Source organism: Chionomys nivalis, chromosome 7 (genome assembly GCF_950005125.1).
Source record: "Chionomys nivalis chromosome 7, mChiNiv1.1, whole genome shotgun sequence".
Taxonomy (NCBI): domain Eukaryota; kingdom Metazoa; phylum Chordata; class Mammalia; order Rodentia; family Cricetidae; genus Chionomys; species Chionomys nivalis.
Window position 1 is genome coordinate 39,542,667 of NC_080092.1, and position 24,468 is coordinate 39,567,134.

The 24,468-nt window shown below is 48.6% G+C and overlaps 1 protein-coding gene across 3 annotated transcripts in view; it reads left to right on the plus strand.

Moving 5' to 3' along the window:
* Galnt10 (polypeptide N-acetylgalactosaminyltransferase 10) overlaps window positions 1–24,468 on the plus strand; it is a 140,139-nt gene that overhangs the window by 57,885 nt on the left and 57,786 nt on the right. The window contains exons 2-3 of one of the 3 annotated variants that reach the window (XM_057776345.1): window positions 10,957–11,059; window positions 15,235–15,373. In XM_057776345.1, the coding sequence (XP_057632328.1) occupies window positions 10,957–11,059; window positions 15,235–15,373 (242 nt within the window). The remainder of the gene's footprint in view (window positions 1–10,956; window positions 11,060–15,234; window positions 15,374–24,468) is intronic. The other 2 variants (XM_057776346.1, XM_057776347.1) reach the window with 2 other exon arrangements.

A 24,468-nucleotide genomic window follows, 5' to 3' on the forward strand; every position in this document is an offset into this window, starting at 1 on the left:
CAGCTGCCCTTGCCACACCGTCCTTGGTACTTTTGGTAAGATTGTTACCTCCCAGGATTTCATTTGTATACTAGAGGTGTTCTCCTGGCACAGGGATTGTTAATTGGACTGCTGGACAAAATCTAACTACAGACATGCTTTGTTTATCCAGGGTTCTGTAAGAAGACTCAAAAAATAGACATCTGATATTTCTAGCTTCCCTTTTAAAAACAAAAACAAAAACCAAGCATTTCGATTTGTTAGCTTTTGCTAGGGGACTGTGGGCTGGAGCTGGGTGACAGGTGCCCCACCTCCACAGACCTGCAGACTGTTGCCTTCTTCTGTATGCTGCCTCTTATACCTGGCCAACCTCCTCTTCACTTAGAGGGTTCTGGAAGTTTGTGCCCTCATCCTAGCCCTGGATTACTCATGACTCAGTTGTGGTTTCAAAGGGAAACGTCCCCCACAGGCTCCTGTGCATGAACACCTGGTCCCCATCTGGCAGTGCCTCTTGGGAAGGTTGCGACATCTTTAGGAGGTAGCGCGTTGCTGGAGGAAATACGGCACTGGAGGCTGGCTTTCTAGCCCACACGTTGTTCACGCTGCTTCCTGAGATGCCCATGTGATCAGCCAGCTTCCTGCTCCTGCCGCTCTGCCTTCCCAGCCTCTGGAGCTTGAGTCAGAAAAACCCTTTCCTCCCTGAAGCCTGGGTATTTTTACCACATCAGCAGGAAGGAGACTTATTCAAAATAAATAAATGAAATGAAAAGAAACAAATCAAGCGACTGACCCTAAACATGGCTTTTCATCCCTTGGGACCAGCTACCGGATCATCTATAAAGGGAGCAAGCTGGGCGTTCAGCCTCAGCTCTCTCCGGTCTTTGGGCAGTTTGTAGAGTTTGTAAATATTCTCCAGGGCCCTCTTATAACTAGGAAATCTAACAGGAACCCGTGACCACATGGAGCTGAGTAAGAAGGATGGGCGTGGTCCAGGGATGTTTCTGAACACCTCCCAAAGGGTGATCTGCTGACACCCAGCTCGTGAGACAGATGTAGGGACTGTAGGGACTGGGAAAGGGCCTTCTGATGTCCTGACACCATGAGCGCGGGTGGTGGACTGCTGTTGGACAGATGTGGAGCAGGCTCATGTGTTAAACTTTGTATGGTGCATGCTCCACATTTGTTCCAGTTACTATTGGCACTCAGCACATTGCCCTAAAACGTGATGGCCTGGAACTGGAGAGGTGACTCAGCAGTTGAGAGCCCTTGCTGCCCTCCCACGGGGCCTGGATTTGATTCCCAGCCCCCATGTCACGGCTCACACCTATCTGTAGCTCCAGCTCCAGGAGTTAGCCTTTACAGGCATCAAGCACACTCACGGTACACAGACAGGGCTTTCGCCCTGCCAAATCCTCTTGGCTGGGACGTGCCCAGGGTCTGCTCATGTTGGTCATCTCTTGTTGGGCTCACAGAAGGTTCTAGGAGACTTAAGGTGAAAGGTTTTGTTAGCAGCCAGTTTGGGAAAATAAAATAGAAAACAAAGTGTCATTAAGGGGTATAATTGTTTGCTGTTGCCATATTTGAAGCTATCCTACATTTAAAAGCTAGGAACTCCATAGGTCTTGACGCGAAGTGGGCTTGACTGGACCAAAATCAAGATGTCAGCCAACCTGACCTCCTAAGTGGAAACTCTGGGTTAAGGCTCTGATCCCAACTGTTTCAAGTTGGTGGCAGAATTGAGAGCCTGTGGATGTAGGATGGAAGCCTCCACTTCATTGCAGGCTCCTGGTGGGCCTGGTCTCTGTTCCTCCATACATCCACAAACGGTCTCCTCGATCTCCAGAGCCCCCAGCTCCATGACAAACTGATCCCCACTCCAAATCCGACCGACTTTATTCTCACCTTGTCAGGTGGAGGATGCACTCAGGGGTTGTGTAGAGTTAGGTGACTCTGGACACGATTTGTTTCCTTTTGCCATAGAACACACTACAAGCAGAGGAGGGAGGATTAGCGTGTGTGTGTGCGCGCAGGACCCACCCATGCTTAGAGGCAGGGACTGTAAAAGATGCTTGGCCACCCTTAGAACTCTGGCTTTGGTTCTCAATGACCCGGAAACTAAAACAAAGCCGCTCTTCTTCACAGACTGTTTGGAAACACAGGGTAGTGTCCAGTGGGAGGGAATAACGTGTCTGCAAACAGCTGTAACCTAAGACTGAATCCTGCCTTCCAAAGAGAGAAGAGCAGAGCATTGGGGCTCAGTGAGGTCTATCTTTAAATGCGGCGACCCAGATGGAGGCTTCATGGAGGACGTGAGCTCTGACCAGGCTTCGCAAGGCAGACATGACTTGAATATTTAAGAAATGAGTTGGGCGGCCAAGACTCAAAGAGTTCTTTGGATTTTAACATTTGCAAATGCAAGGGACAAGATGACCCTTAGGTCATTTTATTGCCCTCTGTTCCCACAGACTATGCTTTATCACAACTTACAGTGGGCAGGCACTTCAAAGGACCCCTAGATCTTGCTCATGGGTCCACAGGCCGATGGGTGCTTTCTCCGGCCTTGGGCTCCCTGATGCATCTCTGGTTATCCACATGTAGTCGGAAACCCTGCTTCTCCTGCCTGGGATCTTGCATCTCTTTGGGAATTGATAGCCATCCTCTAGCCTGGGACATTATTTTTGTCATTATTTTGACAATACCTGATTTAAAAAAAAAAAAAAAAAAAAGCAGCTTAATGGAGGTTGGGGCTCACAGTTGAAAGAATGGTCCCTGGCAGGGGAAGACATGACAGCGGAACCACAAGGCAACTGGTCACGTGACATCTGCAGTCAGTCAGTAGAGAGGGATCGATCCCAGTGCTTAGCTTGCTTGCTTTTTTTTTTTTTAAATTCAGCCCAGGATCCCACCCCGTGATGCCCACGTTCAGGATTGGTCTTTCCTGCTCAGTTAAACCTCTCTGGAAACTTTCTCACATCCCCCTCCACCACCCCACCCAGAGGGTGTCTCCTATGTGATTCTAATCCCACGTTGATCACAAAGGTTAGCCATCCAGATGTCTCGTGTTCCGCTTGCCTCTCACAGGTTTCCAGTGTCCTGGGTCAGGCAGAGAAAGTAATGGTGTGTGTGTGTGTGTGTGTGTGTGTGTGTGTGTGTGTGTGTGTGTGAAAGAGTGTGAGTCTCTGGAGCTTCGTTTGGTTCAAGCCTCATTCTGCCCCCATTGTTTTGGCCAAAGCAGCCAAAGAAGCCAATCCAGCTTCCAGAAATGGGGAAGTGACAGTTTTAGTGGAAGGAGCCATATGCCATCTCATTGCAAGGACATTGAGAGGTAGATATAGAAAGAGATGGAAGATTAGAGCCACTTCCAGCCAGGCTACGATAATGTGCTCGCTCTAACTAAATTCTCTAGAATTAGAGAACTTCCAATGCCTCAGACTAATTCAAGGGTCTGGTGAAATGGACACTTGAAAAACTGTTTGTGAATGTGACGTCTTTTTTTCTTGTTTTTGCTTTCTTTGTGGGGGGGGGCAGAGTTTTGAGACAGGGTTTCTCTGTGTAGCTCTGTCTGTCCTTGAACTCCCTCTGTAGACTAGGCTGGCTTCAAGCTCACAGAGATCCACCTGCCTCTGCTTCCTGAGTGCTGGGATTAAAGACTTGCTACCGCCTGGCCTGTGACATTGTCTATTAATGGGTCATACACACCAGGCTTGTGGGACAACATCATTTCTCTTTCTATGTGGTACCCCATCCACTCCCATTCTACTCCTCCTTCAGTGCCTGCCTAGCCCTGGACCCCTCTGCCAACTCCACCCAGAACCATCCTTAGAGAAGAATTTATGGTTCTGCTGCAATGGCCCAGTAGAAGTTTCCAGACTAGAATGATTTCGGATCTGACCTGTATCATACACAGAAAACATTGCAAAAAAAGGTAAAACTGTTTGCTAACAAAAAGTAGTTGCACAATGAATATGTATTGAATGGATGGGTGGTTGGATAGATGGATGGATCGATGGATTGATGGATTCGATGGATCAGTGAGTGGATGGGTGGTTAAGCTGGAGGTACTTCTAAAACTGTTACCATAAACTTATTCTTTTCCTCCTGCCAAGTTACTGAGATTTACTGTGGACGTTTTGTGTCTACGAGCTTTTCCTTGGTGCTGGTCTTTGTTGTGTTTCGCTTTCCTAAGCTAAAGTCTCGACACATAGTCCTGGCTGGCCTCACGTTACAGGCTCACACCACCACCCTTGGCATCCAAATGCTTTGAGGAAACAAAGCAGAATAAAAACCCCAGTTGCGCATTGTGTGGGGAGGAGCCATGCTGTGTTCTTTTTCATGAAGTCTGCAATTATTAGCAGAAAAAAAAATGAGGTCCCTAAATTTCCTCCCTGGCTATATTAATCACTACTCAGAGGCTGGGGGCAGGGAGGAGTATGGGGGTGGGTGGGACTTCTATTCAGATAAATTTTTGAAATGCCTTATTAAATAAACAGGCTACTTTCTTTCTGTGGGACTTCAGAGAGTATTTCATGAGTGCGTGTGTGTGGATGTGAGAAGGCAAGTGTGCACATGGGATGGAGGCGTGCATGAGTGTGGAGGCCAGAGCCAGCCTTGGGTGGTATTCCTCAGGCACTGTGCATATTGCTCTTTTGAGGCAGCCTCCCGAAGGAGTAGTGAGCCAGTGAGCACCAGGGACTCGCCAGTTGTGTCTCCCCAGTGTTGGAGTTACAAGCTTGGGACACAGTGGAGGTTTTATGTGGCTTCTGTGGCTTGAACTCGAATCTCCCTGTTTGCAAGGCAGCCACTTTACCCACTGAGCTATTTCCCCGGTTCTCAAAGAACCCTTACTGTGCTGATGTACACCGTAGTGTGTGGATATGTCAGTGTCGAAAACTAGGGTGCAGAAGAGGGGGTGACATAGCATTTAAATTCCATCCGTTTGCAAATGTGTAACTTGGCTTTAAATACATTCCCAGTGCTGCCTGTTACCGCCATGCCCCCACCTTCCCGCAGCGGCCCCTCCTCCCTCTCTTCACTCCACAGTAATACTCTAGTCTCCCTTTTACTGAATTTATCTCCTCAGTACTTACAGAAGTAGCATCCTGGAGTACACATCCCTCTGTGCCTGGCTTATCTCACTATGCATTACTATGTCTTCAAGGTCTATGGTGAAGTAGCTATCAAACATCTATCCCTTCCAAAGCTCAGTAGTGTGCCACTGTGTGTCTGGGCCGTGGCTTATTTATACTGATGGACACTACTTGAGTTGTGTTTTCTAACCCTTATGACCAATGCTGCGGTGAACACCCGGGTTCCAGGCCTTTGTCTCTTCCATCCATAACTTTAGGTGAGGCATCGCTGGGTCACGTGATGGCCGTCTAAGCTTTTGAGAAACCTCTAACCTTGTCTGCAACAGCAGACCTCCCACTGGCATTCCCATCAACACTCCCGTGGGCTCCAGTTTTTCCACCCACGTCCTGCCAACACTCGCCTTCTGTTTACTCAGTTACACTATCCTGCTAAGTAGTAAATGCTGCTTCGTGATAGGTTTGAGTCCTGGTTCCCTAAGGACCAGTGCCTGGAGTTCTGAACGGTCTTTGTGCACTCCGAATATGAGTCCTCAGCAGCTGCACGTTGCAGGTATATTCTAGTCCACATCTTGTACCTTGAAGAACAAAAGATACGGTTGAAATGAATTCCAGTTCGGCAAAATTTACACTGTGCCTTATTTTTTAAGAAACTTTAGCATCAAGCATGGTGGTGCATGCCTTTAATCCCAGCACTCAGGAGGCAGAGGCTGGCAGGTCTCTGTGAATCCAAGGCCAGACTAGTCTACCGAGCAAGTTCCAGGTCAGCGCTACATTAAAGGGAGGAAAAACAACAACAACAAACAAAAACAGCCAACCAAACAACAATAACAAAAAGGAAAGTCAAGACTAGGTTTGAATGAATCAAGCAAGATGGGAGTTTTTGTCTCATAGAAAGGCATGGAAGGGTGTGTGTGTGTGCGTGTGTGTGTGCATGTGCGTGCATGTATGTGTGTGTATGTGTGTGTGTGTGCATGCGCACATGTGTATGCATGCAAGAGCTAAAATGTCTGGTACTTCTACATGAAAATGAAAGCAACCCCAGAGGAAAGACAGACAGACCCTCTGCCACCAGCCTCAAGGGGTAAGATACAGACAGGAAGCTGACTATCAATGAAGAAGGCGGGTGTGAGAGTTCAAAGCCTGTGGCATCTTTTAGAAATCACCTTAGGCTGAGGTGAGCCCTCTTCCTTTAGATTGTGCAGCCCATTAAACTGACCTGAAACCATTTAATCAGAGGATAGAGTTAATCCTTGGAGCCCTTTATAGCATTAAATCCTTGTGACTATGTTAGGAACGTCTAATCCCTACGTGACCTTCCCTCCATCCAGAAAAAAATAAAAGGCATATCTTCCCATTCCTTCAGTGAAAATTAGACCTGCTTTTTGGGAGCTCCCAGTTTGGGGAGACAGGCACATCATCAGATGGGTGCTCAGATGGGTGCTCAGAGGAACATGAGATGTGGAGCCCTGAGGATACTCTGGAATGCCAGGGCAGCTTGCATGAGGCTTTCCTCCTGGACCAGCGGGATGCTAAGGGTATCCAGGAAATGGCCTCTCAGCTCCCACTTGGTACTAGATTCTGAGAATCTCTGGCGGATGGCGCTAGTGAGATTCAGTTATATTCTTGCACCATTTGGTTCTGGTTAAAATAAAAAACAAAACAAACACATTTTCTCCAAACAGCAAGTCAGATGGAGTCTGAGGTAGTCACACTCACTTGATTCTTACTTGTGAGAATAAGAGCGGCCCTCAGTTTGGAAAAGGAAACATTTCCTCTAGCTGAGAACAAAGTCATCTCCATCCCCGTGTCTCTCATAGGAGGAAGAGGAGGAGGAGACGGATCAAAGCATGTGGGCTTCAGCGCTTTATTCCTGAGCTCTGCTCAGACTCACTCCTTGCTCAGAGACCGTCTGTCGTTCCCACCTGCCAAGCACTGGTCCAGACTTCCACCTACTGTGTGGCTCATGTCTGCCTTTTGAACCTTATTTATTCCTGCCAGACTGGGCTTTTGCCCTTAAGTAAATCTGTCTGTCACCTTCAAGCCTCCATTTCTTGGTTCATGCATCCGCTCCAGTTGGATTCTACCTGCAGTGCTCTCAGGCAGATCCCTTCCCATCTTGGCACACACACACACACACACACACACACACACACACACACACTGCTGTAGGAATCCTTACCCAGTCGTCTGGGGGAAGGGGATGTTAATTTTGACTCTTCTAAATATCTATAGTTTTTATCTGTGCCCTTTAAGGCAATACACTTACAGTTGTGTGTGTTATTTCTTATATCATCGTGTTTTGTTGAGCCTGTGAACTGTCTTATTTAGCTATATGTATAAATACTTTTTCATTGCTATGACAACATACATCATCAGAAGCAGCTTATGGAAGGAAGATGCTGCTTTGTTTTGTTTTTTTGGTGTGTGGGGGTGTTTCACGTAGGCAGTGTATGACGTACATGTCTCGTTCCTGTGGCAGACGGAAGAGGGCATCCGATTCCCTGGAACTGGAGTTACAGATGGTTATGAACTGCCATGTGGATTCTGGGAATAAAAACCAGGTCCTTTGAAAGGACAGCTAGTGCTCTCAACCATTGAACCATCTCCCCAGCCCCCAGGGAGGATTTGTATTCATTAATGGGTTAAGGAAGGTTGTGGTCCATCATGTCTGGGATGGCACAGCAGCAGGAGCCAAGTGAGTGTGAGAGCACTGGGGCCACAGTCAGGAAGCAGAGAGAGAGATGGATGCTGATGCGCACTTCATTCTCCCTTTATCCACTTGGGGACCCTAAACCACAGGGGTGGTGCTATCCACACTCGGGGTGTACTTTCCTTCCTCAGTTAAACCTGCCTGTTGGTGCCTCTCAGACACCCCCAGAGGGGTATCTCCTGGGTCTTCTTTTGCAGTGACCAGACACCATGACCACAGCAACTCTTCTAAAAAAGAAAGTTTGCTAATAGTCTCAGAGGGTTAGTCCATGATCACCATGGTGGGAAACAGACCAACATGGCGCTAGAACACTACCTGGAAGCTTTACATCTTGGTCTGCAGGCAGAGACACTGAGTTTGATGTGGGGTTTTGAAACCTCAAAGTCCACCCCAGTGGCACATCTCTTCCCACAAGGCTACACCTATTCCAACAAGGTCACACCTCTCAGAGAGTTCCACGAAATGGGGACCATGCATTCAAGCATATGAGCCAGTGGGGGCCATTCTCATACAGACTCCACACCCAGTATAAAGCAACTCTGTAAATTTGGCTAAATAAAAGTTCTATCTGGTCCACTCTGACCTTGAAGGGAATACTGTATGTATGTGTGTGTGCATGTGTGTGTGTCTATGTCTGTGTGTCATGCATGCACATACAAGGGCTGTCTCAGTTAAGGATTCTATTGCTGTGAAAAGACCACATGACCACAATAACTCTTACAAAGGGTGGCTTACATTTTCAAAGTTTTAATCCATTATCATCATTGTGTGACATGGTAGCGTGCAGGCAGACAGGATGCTCAAGAAAGAGCTGAGAATCCTACATTTTGACCAACAGACAATAGGAAGTGATCAGAGATACTAGGCACGGCTTGAGCATATATGAGACCTCAAAGCCCACCTCCCTAATGACACACTTCCTCCAATAAAGCCACACCTCCTAATAGTGCCACTCCCTGTGAGCTTATGGGGGCCAATTTACATTCAAACTACCACAAGAGCTATTAGAATCTATTGAACTAAATGTTTGGCATCAAAGAGTGTGTATGCTCCTAAAGCAAAATCTCAAGGGTGGGTTGGGAGTCTAGAGAATCCACCCAGCATCTGCAGTTAAGTCTCTCCTAATGCATCCTGAGACCTGGATGAACCCCCACGACCCTCCTGTGGTTTTGAGGGCCCTAGTCAGCTGGGCCAGGCCCTCGCTGGCAGGTGCTGGCAATTTTACAGTCTCGGGATTGGACTGTGTGCTTTGACCAATCTTTCTTCTCCAGCAGAATGCAGTTGGCTTTGTTTCACTGTTCTCTCTTCAAAGGGTGCCAGACACACTAAATGGTGATTAAACAAAGATTAAAATTCCATTTGGATGAGCAAGTGAGTGGCAGTTGGGACCGTGATTGATTCCTTTGGAATGTTGACTAAGGGCACGTGGATTCCAGACACAGTCGCTCCAGGCACGCCCACATGCATTTGCAGTTTGCTGTGTAAAGGGATTTCTAGACACTGTGCCAGCCTCTCCAGCTGGGGGGAGGGGGGAAGTATCAGAAGATGATTGCAAACCAGAAAAAAAAAGAAAGAAAGAAAGAAAGAAAGAAAGAAAGAAAGAAAGAAAGAAAGAAAGAAAGAGAGATCTCAACTTTTAGAAACACACCTCTAGATGTGCAGTGTGATGGAAACATCCAAGCACCTCTGAGTTGAAAGTCTTGGCATGTTCTTTTACATAATCACATGATCAGCATCACTTAAGAGTTGGGTGTTTGGAGCTAGGAGATGGCGTAGTGGATGAAGCGCTAGCTATGCAAGCGTGACAACCTGATTTCCAGTCCCCGGTGCTCTTGTAAAAGCAGGAGTCCATCATCCCATCACTTCTTTTCTGTTGTGGTTTTGTTTTTCATGACAGGGTTTCTCTGTGGGGCTGTCCTGGAACTCACTCTGTAGGCCGGGCTGATCTGGAACTCACAGGAATCCGCCTGCCTCTGCCTCCCGAGTGCTGGAATTAAAGGTGTGCACCACCACTGCCCAGCCTAACACTCACTTCTGAGGCTCTACCCTGGGTGTAGCCATTAGCCAGCCCCCTGCAGTTCTAGAGCACTGGGAAGGGGTTTGAGTTGACATGAACCCAAGAATTTAAAGACTTAACCCCCCCGCCCCCCAAAAAAGAGTAAAATACCACTAGGCAGTAATTTCCTGTGCCTTTAATCCCAGCACTCTGGAGACAGAGGCCAGTGGATCTCTGTGAGTTCCAGAGAGCAGCCTGGTCTATAGAGTAAGACAGGACAGCCAAGGCTACGCAGGGAAACTCTGTGTGGGAGAAAAAAAAATGTAAAATGCCATATTACATTTTACATCGATTACATGTTGGAATGCTAATATTTTAGATATATATGCATGTATTGGGTCTGGAGAGATGGCTTAGCAGTTAAGAGTGTTCACCGGTCTTGTAGAGGACCTACATGCAGTTCCTAACACCTGTGTCTAGCGGCTCACAACTGCCGGTAGCTCCAGCTCCAGGGGACCCGATGCTTTCTTCTGGCCTCCTACAGACATACCCACACACAGACAGCCGCATATATACATAATTAAAAATTAAATACATCTTTAAAAAACTAAATCCGTTACTAAATCTAAGCTTTTGTATTTGTTTCCTTGGAGTGCCGAGGACTGAACTAAGGCTTCATGAATGCTAAGCAAGCTCTCCACCGCTGACTATGTCCCTTAGCCTCTACGTCTTTTGTTTTGTTTTCTTGGGTGACAGTATCTCACAGTATATGCCAAGCTAGCCTGGGACTCGGGGTTTTCCTGCCTCTACCTCCCGGGTGCTAGGATTATGGGAGTGTACCACCGGCCTCATTTTCTTTCTTCAGCGTGCAAAGCAGCTTGCTCCTGATGGCCATGTCTGCCTCACGTATCCTTTTTGTTGGGCAGCAACACCCTTGGCACTTTCTCCCGTGGATGTTTCTTTCCAAGTTTCCTTCCTCTCCTGGCTGGCGTGTTTCCAGGGGGTGGCACTGAGCTTCTGCGCCCCCTGGCTTCTACCCATCTAACCGGCACATGGCAGGCACTCAGAAAGATGCTGTGAGGGCTGGACAGGTGGTTGTGCTCCCTTTAGGCCCTGGACCTTTGCCACTGCCGATATTCCCCCTTTCTTCCTTTTCATGTTTCTTTTCTTTTTCTTTTTCAAAGGACTTACACAGTCGACCCAAAAAGACGTTTGTCTTGGGAGATGAACAAAAGCTGAAGGACTGGCACGACAAGGAGGCCATCAGGAGGGACGCGCAGCGTGTAGGTATGGAGGGCTGAGTGTGGGCATCACGTAACTGCGCGGCCACGGGTGTGTGCATGTGTTGTGTATGTGTTAGGACCATCTGGACCTTCCTGCCTGCCACTGTCCATCCTAATTCCTGTACCCACCTTTCACCTGTTCTGACCTCTCCCATCAGCACCAGACCCACTGTCTTCAGATTTGCCCTGCCACCTTCCAGTTAGCAAGTGACTGTGTCTCTAGCAGGTCCCATACTGAAGTAAGTGGCAGTGATTTGAGTTGGCACAGATTGAACACAGAGCAAGTTCCGCTCTCAGCAACCTGATCGGCCTTTATGGCCCCACTGAATAAGAGGGGACTGGTACCTCAGAGATACGATGTCATCTGCCAGCCATCACACGGGGAAAATGAGGTCAACCTGGGACTTGAACCCAGGTCTGGAAGGCAGAGCCAGTACCTCACCAGCTTCCGAACTGTCTGCATGGGCTTCAGCTCCAGTTCCCTTTTGCTAATGGGGCTTCCTCACCTTCCTTATAAGGCTGGTAGATAAGGGAAGGGCCAATATTAGGAGGTACAGAGACTGTGTGTGGAGACTCTTCTCAGTGGAGTCCAGGCAGAGGTCAGGAGAGCAGCTCCAATGACAGCTGCCAGCATAAGGGGCCACCAATGAAATCGGCCTCCCCATCTGTGGGTGCCCACATGCAGTTTGCTTGGGCAACCTCAGAAGGCTTTTCTGAGGGTGCGGAACTAGGCTGTGAGGTCGCTCTGCTTGAGTGGAAAGTTGATACAGCAGCCCAAGGGATTGAACTCATGTGTGGTGATCTGGGTTAAAGGTGCCCCTTCTAAATTATGTATGACCAAACCAACTCACTACAAAGCTCGGAAGAGAACAGGCGTAAGAACTGAGCTGATGCCTGGGGCATCCCCAGTCCTGCTGCCCAGCACACTACTCCGTGTGCCAGGAATGTTATATGAACGGGGATGGATGTGCTTAAATTAAGAAAGGAAACATCTGCAAAAGAGCCAGCTGGCCAGACAATGGTGCCTGAATCATTAGAATATTGGGCTGGCTAGCAAGGGAAGAAAGAACAGCAAGGAAATTAAGAAAAAATAAATAAATGATTGTTTACTTTTTCATTTGTTGAAATACAATTATATGTAAGTAGTAAAGAGTAAATATTTTTAAAAATTAATTTATAATTGCCTAATTATAAAAAAGAAAAGAGAAAGTGATTGATGAGACCGAGGACTGAGTGTCCTCTTCAGCCGTCACAGTGGACCATGTCTGATGAAAAGGCACAAGCTGTCAGGATGCCGTGCTGGGGTCCTGCTGACTGGCCCTTGCTCCCTCTCCTCTGCTGAGCCTTTGGGTCTGATCATTAACAGACCTTCACCCCCGTGTGGGTCTCCTGATGCCTAGCATGAGCTCAGGCCTCTTTCTGCCTGCTGCGCCTCCACAGTATCAGTGTCCTCAGTACCCAGAGGGCCATTGGCGTCCAGCAGCGGCTGCTGGGACTGAAGCTTGGATACTCGGCAGCAGAGACCTGTGAGTTGCTTGTGTCAGTTCTCAGTCACCAGAGGCCCACGGGAACCCCAGAGAGCATGCTCTCGGAGCACCGGAGGCCCTGCTCAGGCATATTGCACCCAGATTGCCACCCATTTGTTCCCTGAGTCTGACTGCAATATAACTTTCCAAGTAGACCTGGCTTAGTAGATAAGGTGGCTCTTAATTTACCTCCCAACTTTAAATAGAAATCAAGGCGTGTTTTATCATTGTGGCATTTTAAAAATAATTTATTTATTATTTATTTGCAGCTGTACTAAGGACCCAACCCTAACTCAGCAGCTCGTAGGCACTAGGCAAGCACTCGGCCACTAAGCTGCATCCTAGCCCTTGTTTAGGGCAATTTTGATTTGCACAGAACATTTGCCTCGCTTAGGTGGGAATCAGATTTCCTCAAGTTTATCTGGTGCGTTACATAAAGGGTTGACTTGTGTGACCTCTCATATGACTCCCCAGACACGCTGCTAGTATCAGAAGAGACGATTGTAGCTGATTGAGCCAGGTTTACCAGCTCAGAGAAGGGAAGGTGGACCTGCCTCTTGTCAGGGGGGACTCAGTGGGCAGGGGTTCTGGCTCTGGAGGGAGCACAGGGAGCTTGGTCTTTGGCCCTCACACCCAGTTCTGTAACCGTTTCTAAGTTTCAGTATACCTGCAGAATGAGAGTTCTCCAGTCCACTGTGCAGGGTTGCTGTAGGGACACTAGGAAAAAGATGGATGGCGTGCAGAACAGGACCCTGGCTGCGTGAATGCTGGTACCCCTCCCCTTCTTCTCACTTTCCTCTGCACAGTTTGGGGGGATACTTAGGTGATATTAATCTTGATTGTTTAGAGCCGGGAAGGTGGATCTATAGTTAAGAGCATTTGCTGCTCTTCCTGAGGTACAAGTTTGGTTCCCATGTCTGGTAGCTTACAACTGCCAGTAACTCCAGTTCCAGGGGATCTGATCTGATGCCCTCTTCTGGCCTCCACAGGCACCTGCACACACACACACACACACACACACAGAGTAAGATTTCTTTTTAGATTTATTTGTTACATTTTATATGTATGAGTGTTTTGCCTGTGTATGTATATGTATACTCTATGTGTGCCTGGTGCCCAAGGAGTTCAGAAGAGGACATCAGGTCTATGTATGTATATTCTGTGTGTGCCTGGTGCCCAAGGGGTTCAGAAGAGGGCATCAGATCCCCTAGAACTGGGGTTGTGGATGTCTGAAAAGCACTCTATGGGTGCTGCCCCTGAACCCAGGTCCTCTGTGTGAAAGTGCTCTTAACTGCTGATCGATGTCTCCAGCCCCTCATAATTGAAAAAGAAGAAGAAGAAGAAGAAGAAGAAGAAGAAGAAGAAGAAGAAGAAGAAGAAGAAGAAGAAGAAGAAGAAGAAGAAGAAGAAGAAGAAGAAGAAGAAAACTTTTTCTTTTAGATCTTGATTGTCTAATTTTTTTTTTCCTTGAGAAATGCCTGGAAGATTCGTAGAGCTCACCCTCGGTCTGTCTGTAGGGGCCTCTCCAGTGACAAGCAGATCTTTGGGGCTCTGACCTGGTGGCTATTGGTCATAGGGAGGAAGATGTGAGAGCATGGGTTTAGGGGGAAAGCACCAAGATAAACTGTTCTTCAAAGGAAGAGATGTGCTATACTGTCGAAGATAGTCCGGTGGGCGCCCGAAGAGAGAGCCTTCAGTCTCATGAAGCGTGGCATCTATCCTTGAAGGTTTCCTTGTATAGCCTGGGAGCAGGCTTAGTTAATACACGATCTCGTGGTAGCCCACAGTGCATGCCTGTAGCCCAGCTTGTCTCTGGCATCCAGGTGGCAGAGGGAGGGAGAGGATTTGGCTCCTTGTGAGAGCAGTGAGCAGCCTTCCCACTTTCCAAAGAAACCCTGGGAAAAGAGAGGGACTCCCAGAAGGTGTGGCTGGCTCTTGACCTCCAGAACAGCCCCAGAAGGGTTTGGGACCCAGCGATGAATGGTTGAATCCTCTGATGAAGCTGATTGGGGACAGTTTGGAAGGAGACAGAAGTAGGAGACGGGGTCTCTGTGAAGGAAGCAGAACAGCGAGAGAGAGCCCTCCTGGCTGAGTCTCACCCGGGTCTCTTCCTATACTCTCCCTCTCTCTGCTTCCTGCGTCCCGAACCTCTCCCCTGCACTCCTGCTGCCACTGCATTCTGCTTCATACCAGGTCCAAAAGCTCAAAGCCATGTGACCCCTCTGGAAAAAAATCCTTTCTCCATTAATTTGCATTTCTCAGGTCCTTGGTCACAGTAAAGCAGAAGTCAGTAATATGCCCCATGACCAGGTATAAGATTTTTTTTAAAAATGTCAATGTCTTTATTTTATTTTATGTGTATTTGAGTGTTTTGCTGGCAAGTAAGTCTGTGTGCCACATGTGTACAGTGCCCAGGGAGGCCATAAGAGGACATCTGATCCCTGGAACTGGAGTTACAGGTGGCTGTGAGCCACCGCATGAGTGCTTCGACTCAAATCTGAGTCCTCTGCAAGAGCAGCCAGTGCTCTTAACCACTGAGCCATCTCTTCAGCCTCAGGCATAAGGCTTTATCGGCCATCCAGTCCTCTCCCCAGTCTGAACCCTTGTAGATGTCAGGTAAACCAGCAACACTGAATTTGCTCTCTGCCTCTAGGAAATGGAGAACAGGGGAGGCCTTACCCCATGACCGATGCCGAGAGAGTGGACCAGGCATACCGAGAAAATGGATTTAACATCTACGTCAGTGATAAAATCTCCCTGAATCGCTCTCTCCCCGATATCCGGCACCCAAAGTGAGTGTCCCACCTCTCATCTCCTACTGCCTATGGATTTTGCCCATTGCGCTGGGTTGTGAACTTAGTTACGTGAAGTGTCGCTGGCCTCCCTCTGCGGAGGCTCCGATTATCCAACCTTCTGCAGCTTGAAGCTGATGTGGCCAGGGATGGCATTGTCTGTCAGTCTGTTCCCTCTCTCTAGGGGTAGAAGCCAGCAATTATCAGTCTCTCGAACGGCGGCATCATCGGAATTTGTTATGCGTGCATGCGATTGTGTGTGTGTGTGTGTGTGTGTGTGTGTGTGTGTGTGTGTAAGAGAGGGAGAGAAGGGGAGGGAAGGAGGAAGGGAGGACACATGTGCCCCAACAAGCATGTGGAGGTCAGGGGACAGCCTCTGTTGCAGGTCCTTGTCTTCAGCTGTTTGCAGCAGGCTCTGTTTGTTGTTCCCTGTGTGTACAGCAGGCTAGCTGCTGCCAGTTCCTAGGGAATCCTCCTCTCCCCCTCCCACCTCACTGTCGGAGTGTGGGGGTTACACATGGTTCACTACTATGTCTGGCTTTATGTGAGCTCTAGCCCTTCAAACCCAGGTCCCCAGGCTTGCTCAGCAAACACTGTGCCCCCTGAGCAATCTCTCCAGCCCAGTCATCCACTCAGATTAACTCTATCAAAGCACTGGAGGCTGTCAACTGTCAGTGCCCCCAGAAGCCCTGTAGGTGACTCAGATGCAGCCGCAGGGTACAACAGGAAATCACACAGCTAGGAAGCCTCGCTTAGAAGACAGGCTGTCCCCCAGGACTAGGCCCTTTGCACCAAGGTCTCTTACCCAGAGGGGACAGAAGGGGGACCTGGAGTGCTTGCCTGTGGGATTTACTGTCGGTTTCATGGTCTTTAGTAATGCCCTAGAATCTTCTGTTGACATATAAGAGCATTTTTGAGCCACGCTGTGGTGTTGCTGGGTTCAGACCGGTGAACTGACCCTGAGAGTTACCGGACCAAACCCTGTGCCCAACATCAGGAGCACTAATTGTCATGACTGTAAAAAACTTATACCACGTGCCCCAACCTTGCACCGTCACGAACTCCTAGGAAGCAACACAATGGCTCATCTCTCACTGTTCTCCTGGTGTGGGCCTTCAACTATCCGTCCTCGTGCCTCAGCCTCCCGAACAGCTGGGATGACAGGCCTTTGCATCAGGCCCAGCTCAGATACCTCATAAATTCTGCAGCGACGGTGAGGAGACTAGATTACATGGGGACGTTTTCATATGTTTATAGAATAAGGAAATCCTCAACTGAACAGTCCCAAGTTGAAAATAGTGTGTGCCTGATTGGCTTCTTTTCCTTTCCTTTCCTTTTTTTTTTTTTTATTTTATGTGTATGTATGTGAGGGTACATATGCCACAGCATGCCTGTGGAGGTCAGAGGACAGCTTATGGGAGTCAGTTTCCCCCTTCCACCGTGTGGGTTCCTGGGACTGCACTCAGGCTTGGCAACAGTCACCTTTACCTGCTGAACAGGTTTTCGTTCTTATTTTGTGCGTATGTTCTTTTTTTCTTCCCTGTTAGAAACGTTGCCCTGACGTGTGCTCACAGTTTGGGAGGGAGTCCTTGCTCAGGAGGCCTCTGGCACCTCAGTTAGCAGCCTGTCTGCCCTACCAGCCTCCTGGTTGCTAACACTGAGTACTTCCGACACGTGCTTCTCACAGCGTTCCTAAGTGTGGAAGCTGAGTTTCCGGCAGAGTCAGCAGATACCTTGAAGCCCTGCTCTGTCCCCAGAGAGGAGGCTCTCCCGCGGTTTGACAGTGGGAGCACCTGAGTAAATTAGAATGCTTGAGCGGCCTAGTGCCTCCACTCTCTTTTAGCTTAAACAGCTTCTCAGGCAAGAGCCGGGATTCCTCTTTGCCTTCTATCCCTTCAAATGAAGTTTTGGCAGCAGCACAACAAGGGGCTGTTTGTTTGTATCGGGGCACCTTTGCTCACGCCAGAAGCTGCTTTGGAGACACCCACCCCCGGAGAGCAGGGGCTAGGCAGTTTGGTCCCAACTGACTGCGTTGACATTTGGGAGGTGACCAGCTTGCCTGCCCTCTGCACCCCCTGCCCAGTGAGTATAAGCACAGGCTGGCTGGTGGGCTGGCCCGCTTTCCCTGCTCCTTGGGGAACCAGCCCAGCTGCTTGGCAACCGAACACAGAGGCTCTTCAGGACCCACGGCCGGTGACACAAGGGGACCTCGGCTGCAGAAGTGTCAGGCCGTAGGCTCCTCTGGGATGCATCAGTTGCGTTTTTCGGTTTCACAGTACAAAGCTAACCACACTGGGGATGACAGCAGCCTGCAGCCACGACCTGCTGGCTCCGTGGTGAACATGGAACGTCAGGAAGAAGTGAGTGGACGCGAGTGGAATCGTCATCTACCACCTTCCCACCCCACACCCCTCTTGGCTTTTTCCTTTTGTGTTAACACGATAAGATTTATGATATGTGCTGCATTTCCTCAAAATTATTGTAATAGGCCAGAGTCTCTGGAGTCTCTTTACAACTCCAGCAGGTGACAGAGTCCGAAGGAGAAGGAAGGTTGAGCTTGTTGCCTCCGACAGACGTATAATACAACACACACTAATACAATGACATGGTCTGGGGAGATGGCTCAGTTGATAAAGGGCTTGCAGCACACAAGTGTGAAGACCTGAGTTCAAGTTCCCAACACCCACATAAAAGTCAGGTATGGTGGCACATGTGTGCCTCTCCTGCTGGGGGAGGGCGCCTGGGCAGAGACTAGTGGATCCCTAGAGCACAGAGAGGGCTAGCCAGTCTGGAAGGTCTGCCAGTGGGTTCTCGTTCAGAAAATGTCATAGAGGGGAAAGAATCACTCAGGAGAACTAGAGAAACCCCACTGACGACCGATAGCTGCCTCTTCCCACCACCGCTCAGACCAGGAAAACTCATAATTCACACTTCACGGGGAGGTGGGTATAGTGTCTGGCAGCGCTTCTTTACCTTAGTGGGAACTCGTTAGCCCTCTGGACCAGTCTTGAAAATGATCATAAATTACAAACTGGAAAGATAAAAGTGTTTTCGGGTAGCTTAATGTAATGCAAAGCTCAAGGGCGCAGACGTACAGATAGACACTCGACTGTGAACACTGACAGCCAGTCAGAGTGTAGTAGGAGTGCGACGTGGCAGGGAGGGTGGCCTGTGACGAGGAGAACAGTCGTCAGTCAGAACAACCTGCCTCTGATGAAGATGTGGCATTAGCAGGACACCACAGCCGTGTTCTGTTTATAAAGCTGAGTAGAGACAGAGGAGATATAGAACGACTCAAACTCTAAACGTACAGATTTTTTTATTATATGAGGAGGGTTTTGTTTGTTTGTTTGTTTTGGGTTTTTTTGTATGTATGTGTATACATCTGGTGTGTACATGACTGGTACCCGCAGAATACAGAAGAGAACATCAAATCCCCTGGAACCGTAGTTACAGATGGTTGTGAGCTGCCAAATGGATTCTGGGAACCGAAGCTGAGTCCTCTGTAAGAGCAGCAAGTGCTCTTAACCACTGAACCATCCCTCCAGCTCCCAAACTCCAGAAATAAAACCACCTGTGGCTGCGAGGAAAGATGCATAGGTTAATGATGGATTAGCTATTATGGGATGGGAGGAGGATGTTAGCAAACTTAAAGACACAGAAAAGCACACAGCCCAAAATAAAACATAAAGTTTTGAAAAATAAAATGGCTGTGAAGTCTGGGATAATTGTGAGCCGTCTACTATGCATATAGTTGGGACCTGTGGCAAAGAGAAAGGAAGCAATGATTTGACCCTCCCCAAATTGGGTGGTAACTGTAAAGCTAACATCCAAGAAACCCAGTGAGGAGACTGGGAAGATGGCTCAGTGGGTAGAGCACTCGCCACAGAAAGCATAAGGACTTGAGTTCGGATCCCGAGAGCTAAGGCAAGACGTGATAAAATGTGTCTATAATCTCAGTGTTCACACGGCAAGACAGAGACAGAGAGATGAGCGCAAGAGAGTCCCTGGAAGTTTGTGTGCCCGTTAGCTTGGCATGGACAGCAGCAATGAGACCCTATCTCAAATAAGGTGGAAGGCAAGGGCAGACGCCCAGAGTTGTTCCCTGTCCTCCTGTGCAGTGTGGCGGGCATATGTTCACATCCGTGCACACAAATGCACACACACATGCACATCATGAAGAATAAGTAATTGTCGGCAGCCGCAGATGGGAGCAGGGAACCAAGCTAGGAGTCTGATGGGAAATGAGAGTGACTTGTGTTAGCTGGGAGCAGCAGAGAAGCTAGAGCTGGTTCTCAGGATACCATGAAGATGGAGACAGCAGGATCTACCTAGGGGCTGCATGGAAGCGAACGAAAGAACAGAGTCAAGCATAGTGTCAAGGTTCATGCCTCAGAGACTCCCTTTTTGGAAATGGAATCATCATTTGCAGACAGGCAAGGAATGACTTCGGGAAGAGCAGGATTGCCGGGAGGCCTCAAAGCGAGACACTTAAATATGTAGATGCCCACAAGGTAGGTGAGTGTGTGGTGGTATTGTGAAAAGTGGTTATAAGTCTAAACTGACCCGAGATTGGCCGGTGTCAGGTTACATGGATTGTTTGTTGGTTAGTTTTAACTGTCCACAGCCTAGAATTGTCTGAGAAACAGCCTCAATTGAGGAATTGTCTAGATCAAGTCAGCCTGTGAACATAGCTTGATGGGGGAGGGTGGGGCAGAGGAGTGTTGATTGTTAATTGAGGCAGAAAGACCTGCCTGTTGTGGGAGGTGCCATCCCCTGGTTTGGGGTTCTGAATAGCCTAAAAGTGGTCTGTTAGCATTTAACAGAGAGCAAGCAGGCAGCACGAACATTGGTTCTTTCTGCTCTTGACTACAGATGTGATGCAGTCAGCTGTTTTGAGTTCCTGCCTCAACTTCCCCCACATCTGCCATTTCTCGTAAAGTCCACACCCGCCATCCCTGGTGCCATCCAGAGAAGTTGGTTAGACCTTCCGCAGACTAGTGACAGGCGTAGAAGCCACACTACTGGTTAGCAGACTCCATCCTTTCCATCCTGATTCATGTAGTAAAGTGAGCTTGGCGGGCACCTTTCAAATGGAGTGCCCCAGAAGCATCCAAGATGTGCAGGCGGGCTGTGGGCATCCTGACGTGCGAGGTGGTTACCGGGGCAGCAATGGGCTGGGAGGTCTGCACTGGGAAAGAAAGTACAGGTTCTTCTGCAGCGTCTCTACTTTCTCAGGAGAGAAACTCTCCTCTAATATTCAACAACTTTCTTCTGAACCATGGAGGGTTTTTTTGTTTGTTTGTTTGTTTGTTTTGTTTTTTAAGATAGCAGCTATTGATCCATTGGATCCCAATATCAAGATTTAAAAGCTCACAAGCCTTGGAGCAAAATGGCAGCCAGTACAATTTCTCCGGGTGACTTTTATTTCCTCTGGTTTGTTTAAACCAGATTTCAGTGGGCTCGGCCTGTGGGTTGAAAAATTGTAGAGATTGATAGCTCGCAAGCAAAGCCTGTCAGCTAAAACTCAAACACGCGTGTATCACCCACAGCACAGGCTGCCTGAGAACCACCACAGCCACACCCGCCAAGGGATGATGTTTGTGTGAGTTTGGATTTTCTCATTGTTGTTGTTCTGTTGTTCTTAAACAGAGACTTTTTTTTTTAATTTTCATCTTTAATTTAAAAAAAAAAAAATTAATTGTGTACTTTTTTTTTTTTTTTTTTCAGTTTTTCGAGACAAGGTTTCTCTGTGGCTTTGGAGCCTGTCCTGGAACTAGCTCTGTAGACCAGGCTGGTCTCGAACTCACAGAGATCCTCCTGCCTCTGCCTCCCAAGTGCTGGGATTAAAGGCGTGCGCCACCACCGTCCGGCGTATTGTGTACTTTTGATACTGAAAGAATGTAAAGAAAAAGAAAAGAGTGAAGGAAAGATGAAGACTTACCTGTCTTCGTCAGCATTCCCTGTCAACCTGATACAGTCACCCAAAAAGGGTTTCTCAGTCCAACAACTGTCTTCATCAGGTTGGCTTGTGGGCGTGTCTTGATGGTGAATCGATGCAGTTGGTTCCAGCCCACTCTGGGCGTCACCATTCCTCAGGCAGGTGGTTCTAGGCTATTTCAGAAAGCTAGTTCAGCATGAGCCTGGGAACAAGCCAGCAAGCAGCGTTCCTCCAAGATTCGTGCACAAATTCCTGCCCAGACTGTGCTCAGTGATGTAAACTGAAATAAAGCCCTTTCTTCCCCTCAGTTGCTTTTGGTCGTGGTGTTTATCAGGGCGACAAGATGAAAGTAGAGCTCCACTTCTCTCCCTCCCTCAAGAAGGCCTGGGGAAGCGCGGTGACGAGCTAAGCAGCTTAGCTTAGGGACAGAACAGGATGCCCTCCTTGTGGCAAGTCCTCCTCTCCACATTTGGCATAGAGTAGAGGTAGGGCCTGTGGTCCTCCATTCCCCCCCACACACACACACACTCAGATCCAAGCTCTGCCCAGGCAGGGAGTGCAAACTGTTTGATCTTTGCTCGTAATATATATAGCCGTGTGTGGGGTTTGTGTTCTGTTTGATTCTACAACAAGTGGCTGGACTGTTTTATTCTGCAAATAGCCTCTTTGATTTTATCATGTTCATGTTTGTCAGCCATAGCTGTGTGATAATCTTCAGGATTAATCCGTTCGTCCTCTCCACCGTAGGTATGCCATATTGGTGCTTTCCAGTTCTTTGCTTCTGGAGACGCCATGGCGGAACATTCTGGAACTTGTACCTCTGTCCAGCTTGTTTGTCTTCTCTCCTTTCGTGAATCATCAAGTGTCTTGGGGCAAAGTCCATTTCGTGTTAGCATCTGTCAGCCATCACTTAACCCTTGGCCATGGCGTCTTAAGGGACACACAGTCCCATGGTCATTAGCAGAGGCAGGAGGATCATCATGAGTTTTAAACCAGTTTTAGGCTGGATAGCAATACCCAGTCTCTAAAAAGAAAAGAAACAATTATTTATGACCTGACCAAAGAAGTTTCTAAAACATAGGTTCATACACTTAAGGACACCCCCCCCACACAAAAAAAAAAAAGAAAAGAAAAGAAAACCAGCACGGTCCAAGACCTTGTTGAGACTGCCTGGTTCTGAACTCTGGGGCAAGCAAGGCAGGAATGTAAATCTACAGACGCCTGATTGGGCTGAGGCCCATGACTAAGTGGCAATAAACTTTGTCTAAGTGGCAATAAACCTCATTCCTCTGGCTGGGTCTTGAGCAGGTGCGTGTGGCTGGCTCTCAGCTGAGCCGCTGTGAATGGGGAAGGGTTTCATAAGGGACTTAGCTTTGCCCTCTGGTCCCACTCATCTCCGCACTTCTTGATTCCAGCCGGCTGTGTGCTGCTGAGGGTTTGGCTGCTGTCGTTTTGGTTTTGTGTTTGGTTTCTGTATAGCTAGTGCTGGCCTTGGCCTCCCAGCCTTCCCCTCTCAGCTTCACTGCCGGGAGGACCACATTCATCTCTGAGTGCATTCAAGAGAAGGCTGTCGGGGCTGGAGAGATGGCTCCGAGGTTAAGAGCACTGGCTTCTCTTCCAGAGGTGCTGAGTTCAACTCCCAGCAACCACATGGTGGCTCACAACCATCTGCCATGAGATCTGGTGCCCTCTTCTGGCCTGCAGGCATACATGGAGGCAGAACACTGTATACATAATAAATAAATCTTGAGAGAGAGAGAGAGAGAGAGAGAGAGAGAGAGAGAGAGAGAGAGAGAGAAGGCTGTCTCTCGTCACCAGACAGAAGTAGAGAAGGGCTGGGGCTGCCTGCTTAGGCAGAAGACCAAACATTGGTGTGTGCCCCGAGAGCGTGAGCTGAGCCTTAGGCATGCAGTGCATTCATTTCTCACTGCTCTGAGCTATGTTCACCTTGTGATCAGCTGTTTAAGTGGGTTCCCTGATATGATGGACTGTGACCTGGAATTGTGACCAAGATAAGCAAGCCCTCCTTCCTCTTAAATTACTTTTTGTCGAGATATTTTGTTATCATAACAGAAAGGAAACTCAGAAAGAGCCCCACAAGCACAGCTTGCCAGACTTGTTCCTCGGGTCCCAGTTTTGGTGAGTCCCTGAGGTGGTAGCACATCAAAGGCTGGGGAAGCAGGACTGTTCTGGGATGTAAGGACTTGTGAAACCACCAGCCACATGGTGGATCCATCTGGGGACACATCACGAGGGCTTGGGGAGGGAGGAATATCTAAGGAGACTAGGAAGACACTCTTGTGTAGTGTCCCACATTCCCAGGCCATGCTTTCTCACCCTTTCTCCCCCCAGGCGCCCTTCCTCACTTCTGGAATGTGCCCCACTCCCTCATGTTGTCCCCCAGCATGCAGGTGCCAAGACACGACCGTGTCCCTCTCCTTTCTGGGCTTCAAGCCAGTGATGTCACCCGTGGACTGCCATGTCAGTGGGACTCTAAGTGGCTGTCTCCCCTTCCTCAGGGCCCAGGCCTTGCTTCAAGCAGGGAGGACATGCCCACCTGGTCTGCCCCGGGGGTCACATCAGCTCTTAGATAGGAAAGCGGCCCACAGGTGTGGCTCCCTCCTCTTCATCCCCATCTTTCCCTCTTGCAGCTCTTCCTCTCCCCTCCTCCCCCCCCTAACTCACGGGTAGTGTTACCTCCTTACACGCGCCTCCCCCCAGTGCTCCTCCAGTCATCATCCCCGCCGTTCTTCCCAGGGTCCCAGAAACCTTTCCGTGAGGGTGTTGTAAATTTGGATATTTACCGTGGTGACCCTTGAACCCCAGTGTCATCAGAATCACACAGATTTGTTAAAAGCGAACTGCTGGACCCTGCCCTGAGACCATTGCTCTTGTGCAGGTGGTCTGGGCTGGGCCAGAATGTTAGCTTTCTGACAAGCTCTTAGGTCTAATGAGGCCGCTGGTCCGGGCAAGATAACTCGTTCAGAATAGCTGCCTTCTTTGCTCCCACTTCCTTCCCTCTTCCCATCCCACTTCTCTCCCGAAGCAAAGCAGAGTTTATTATAAAGTAAATAGATTGGCTTACTTCTGTAAAATAAATCTTAGGCTGAACAAATGGACTTAGATATTGTTCGCCTGAACTGGACTCACGCAC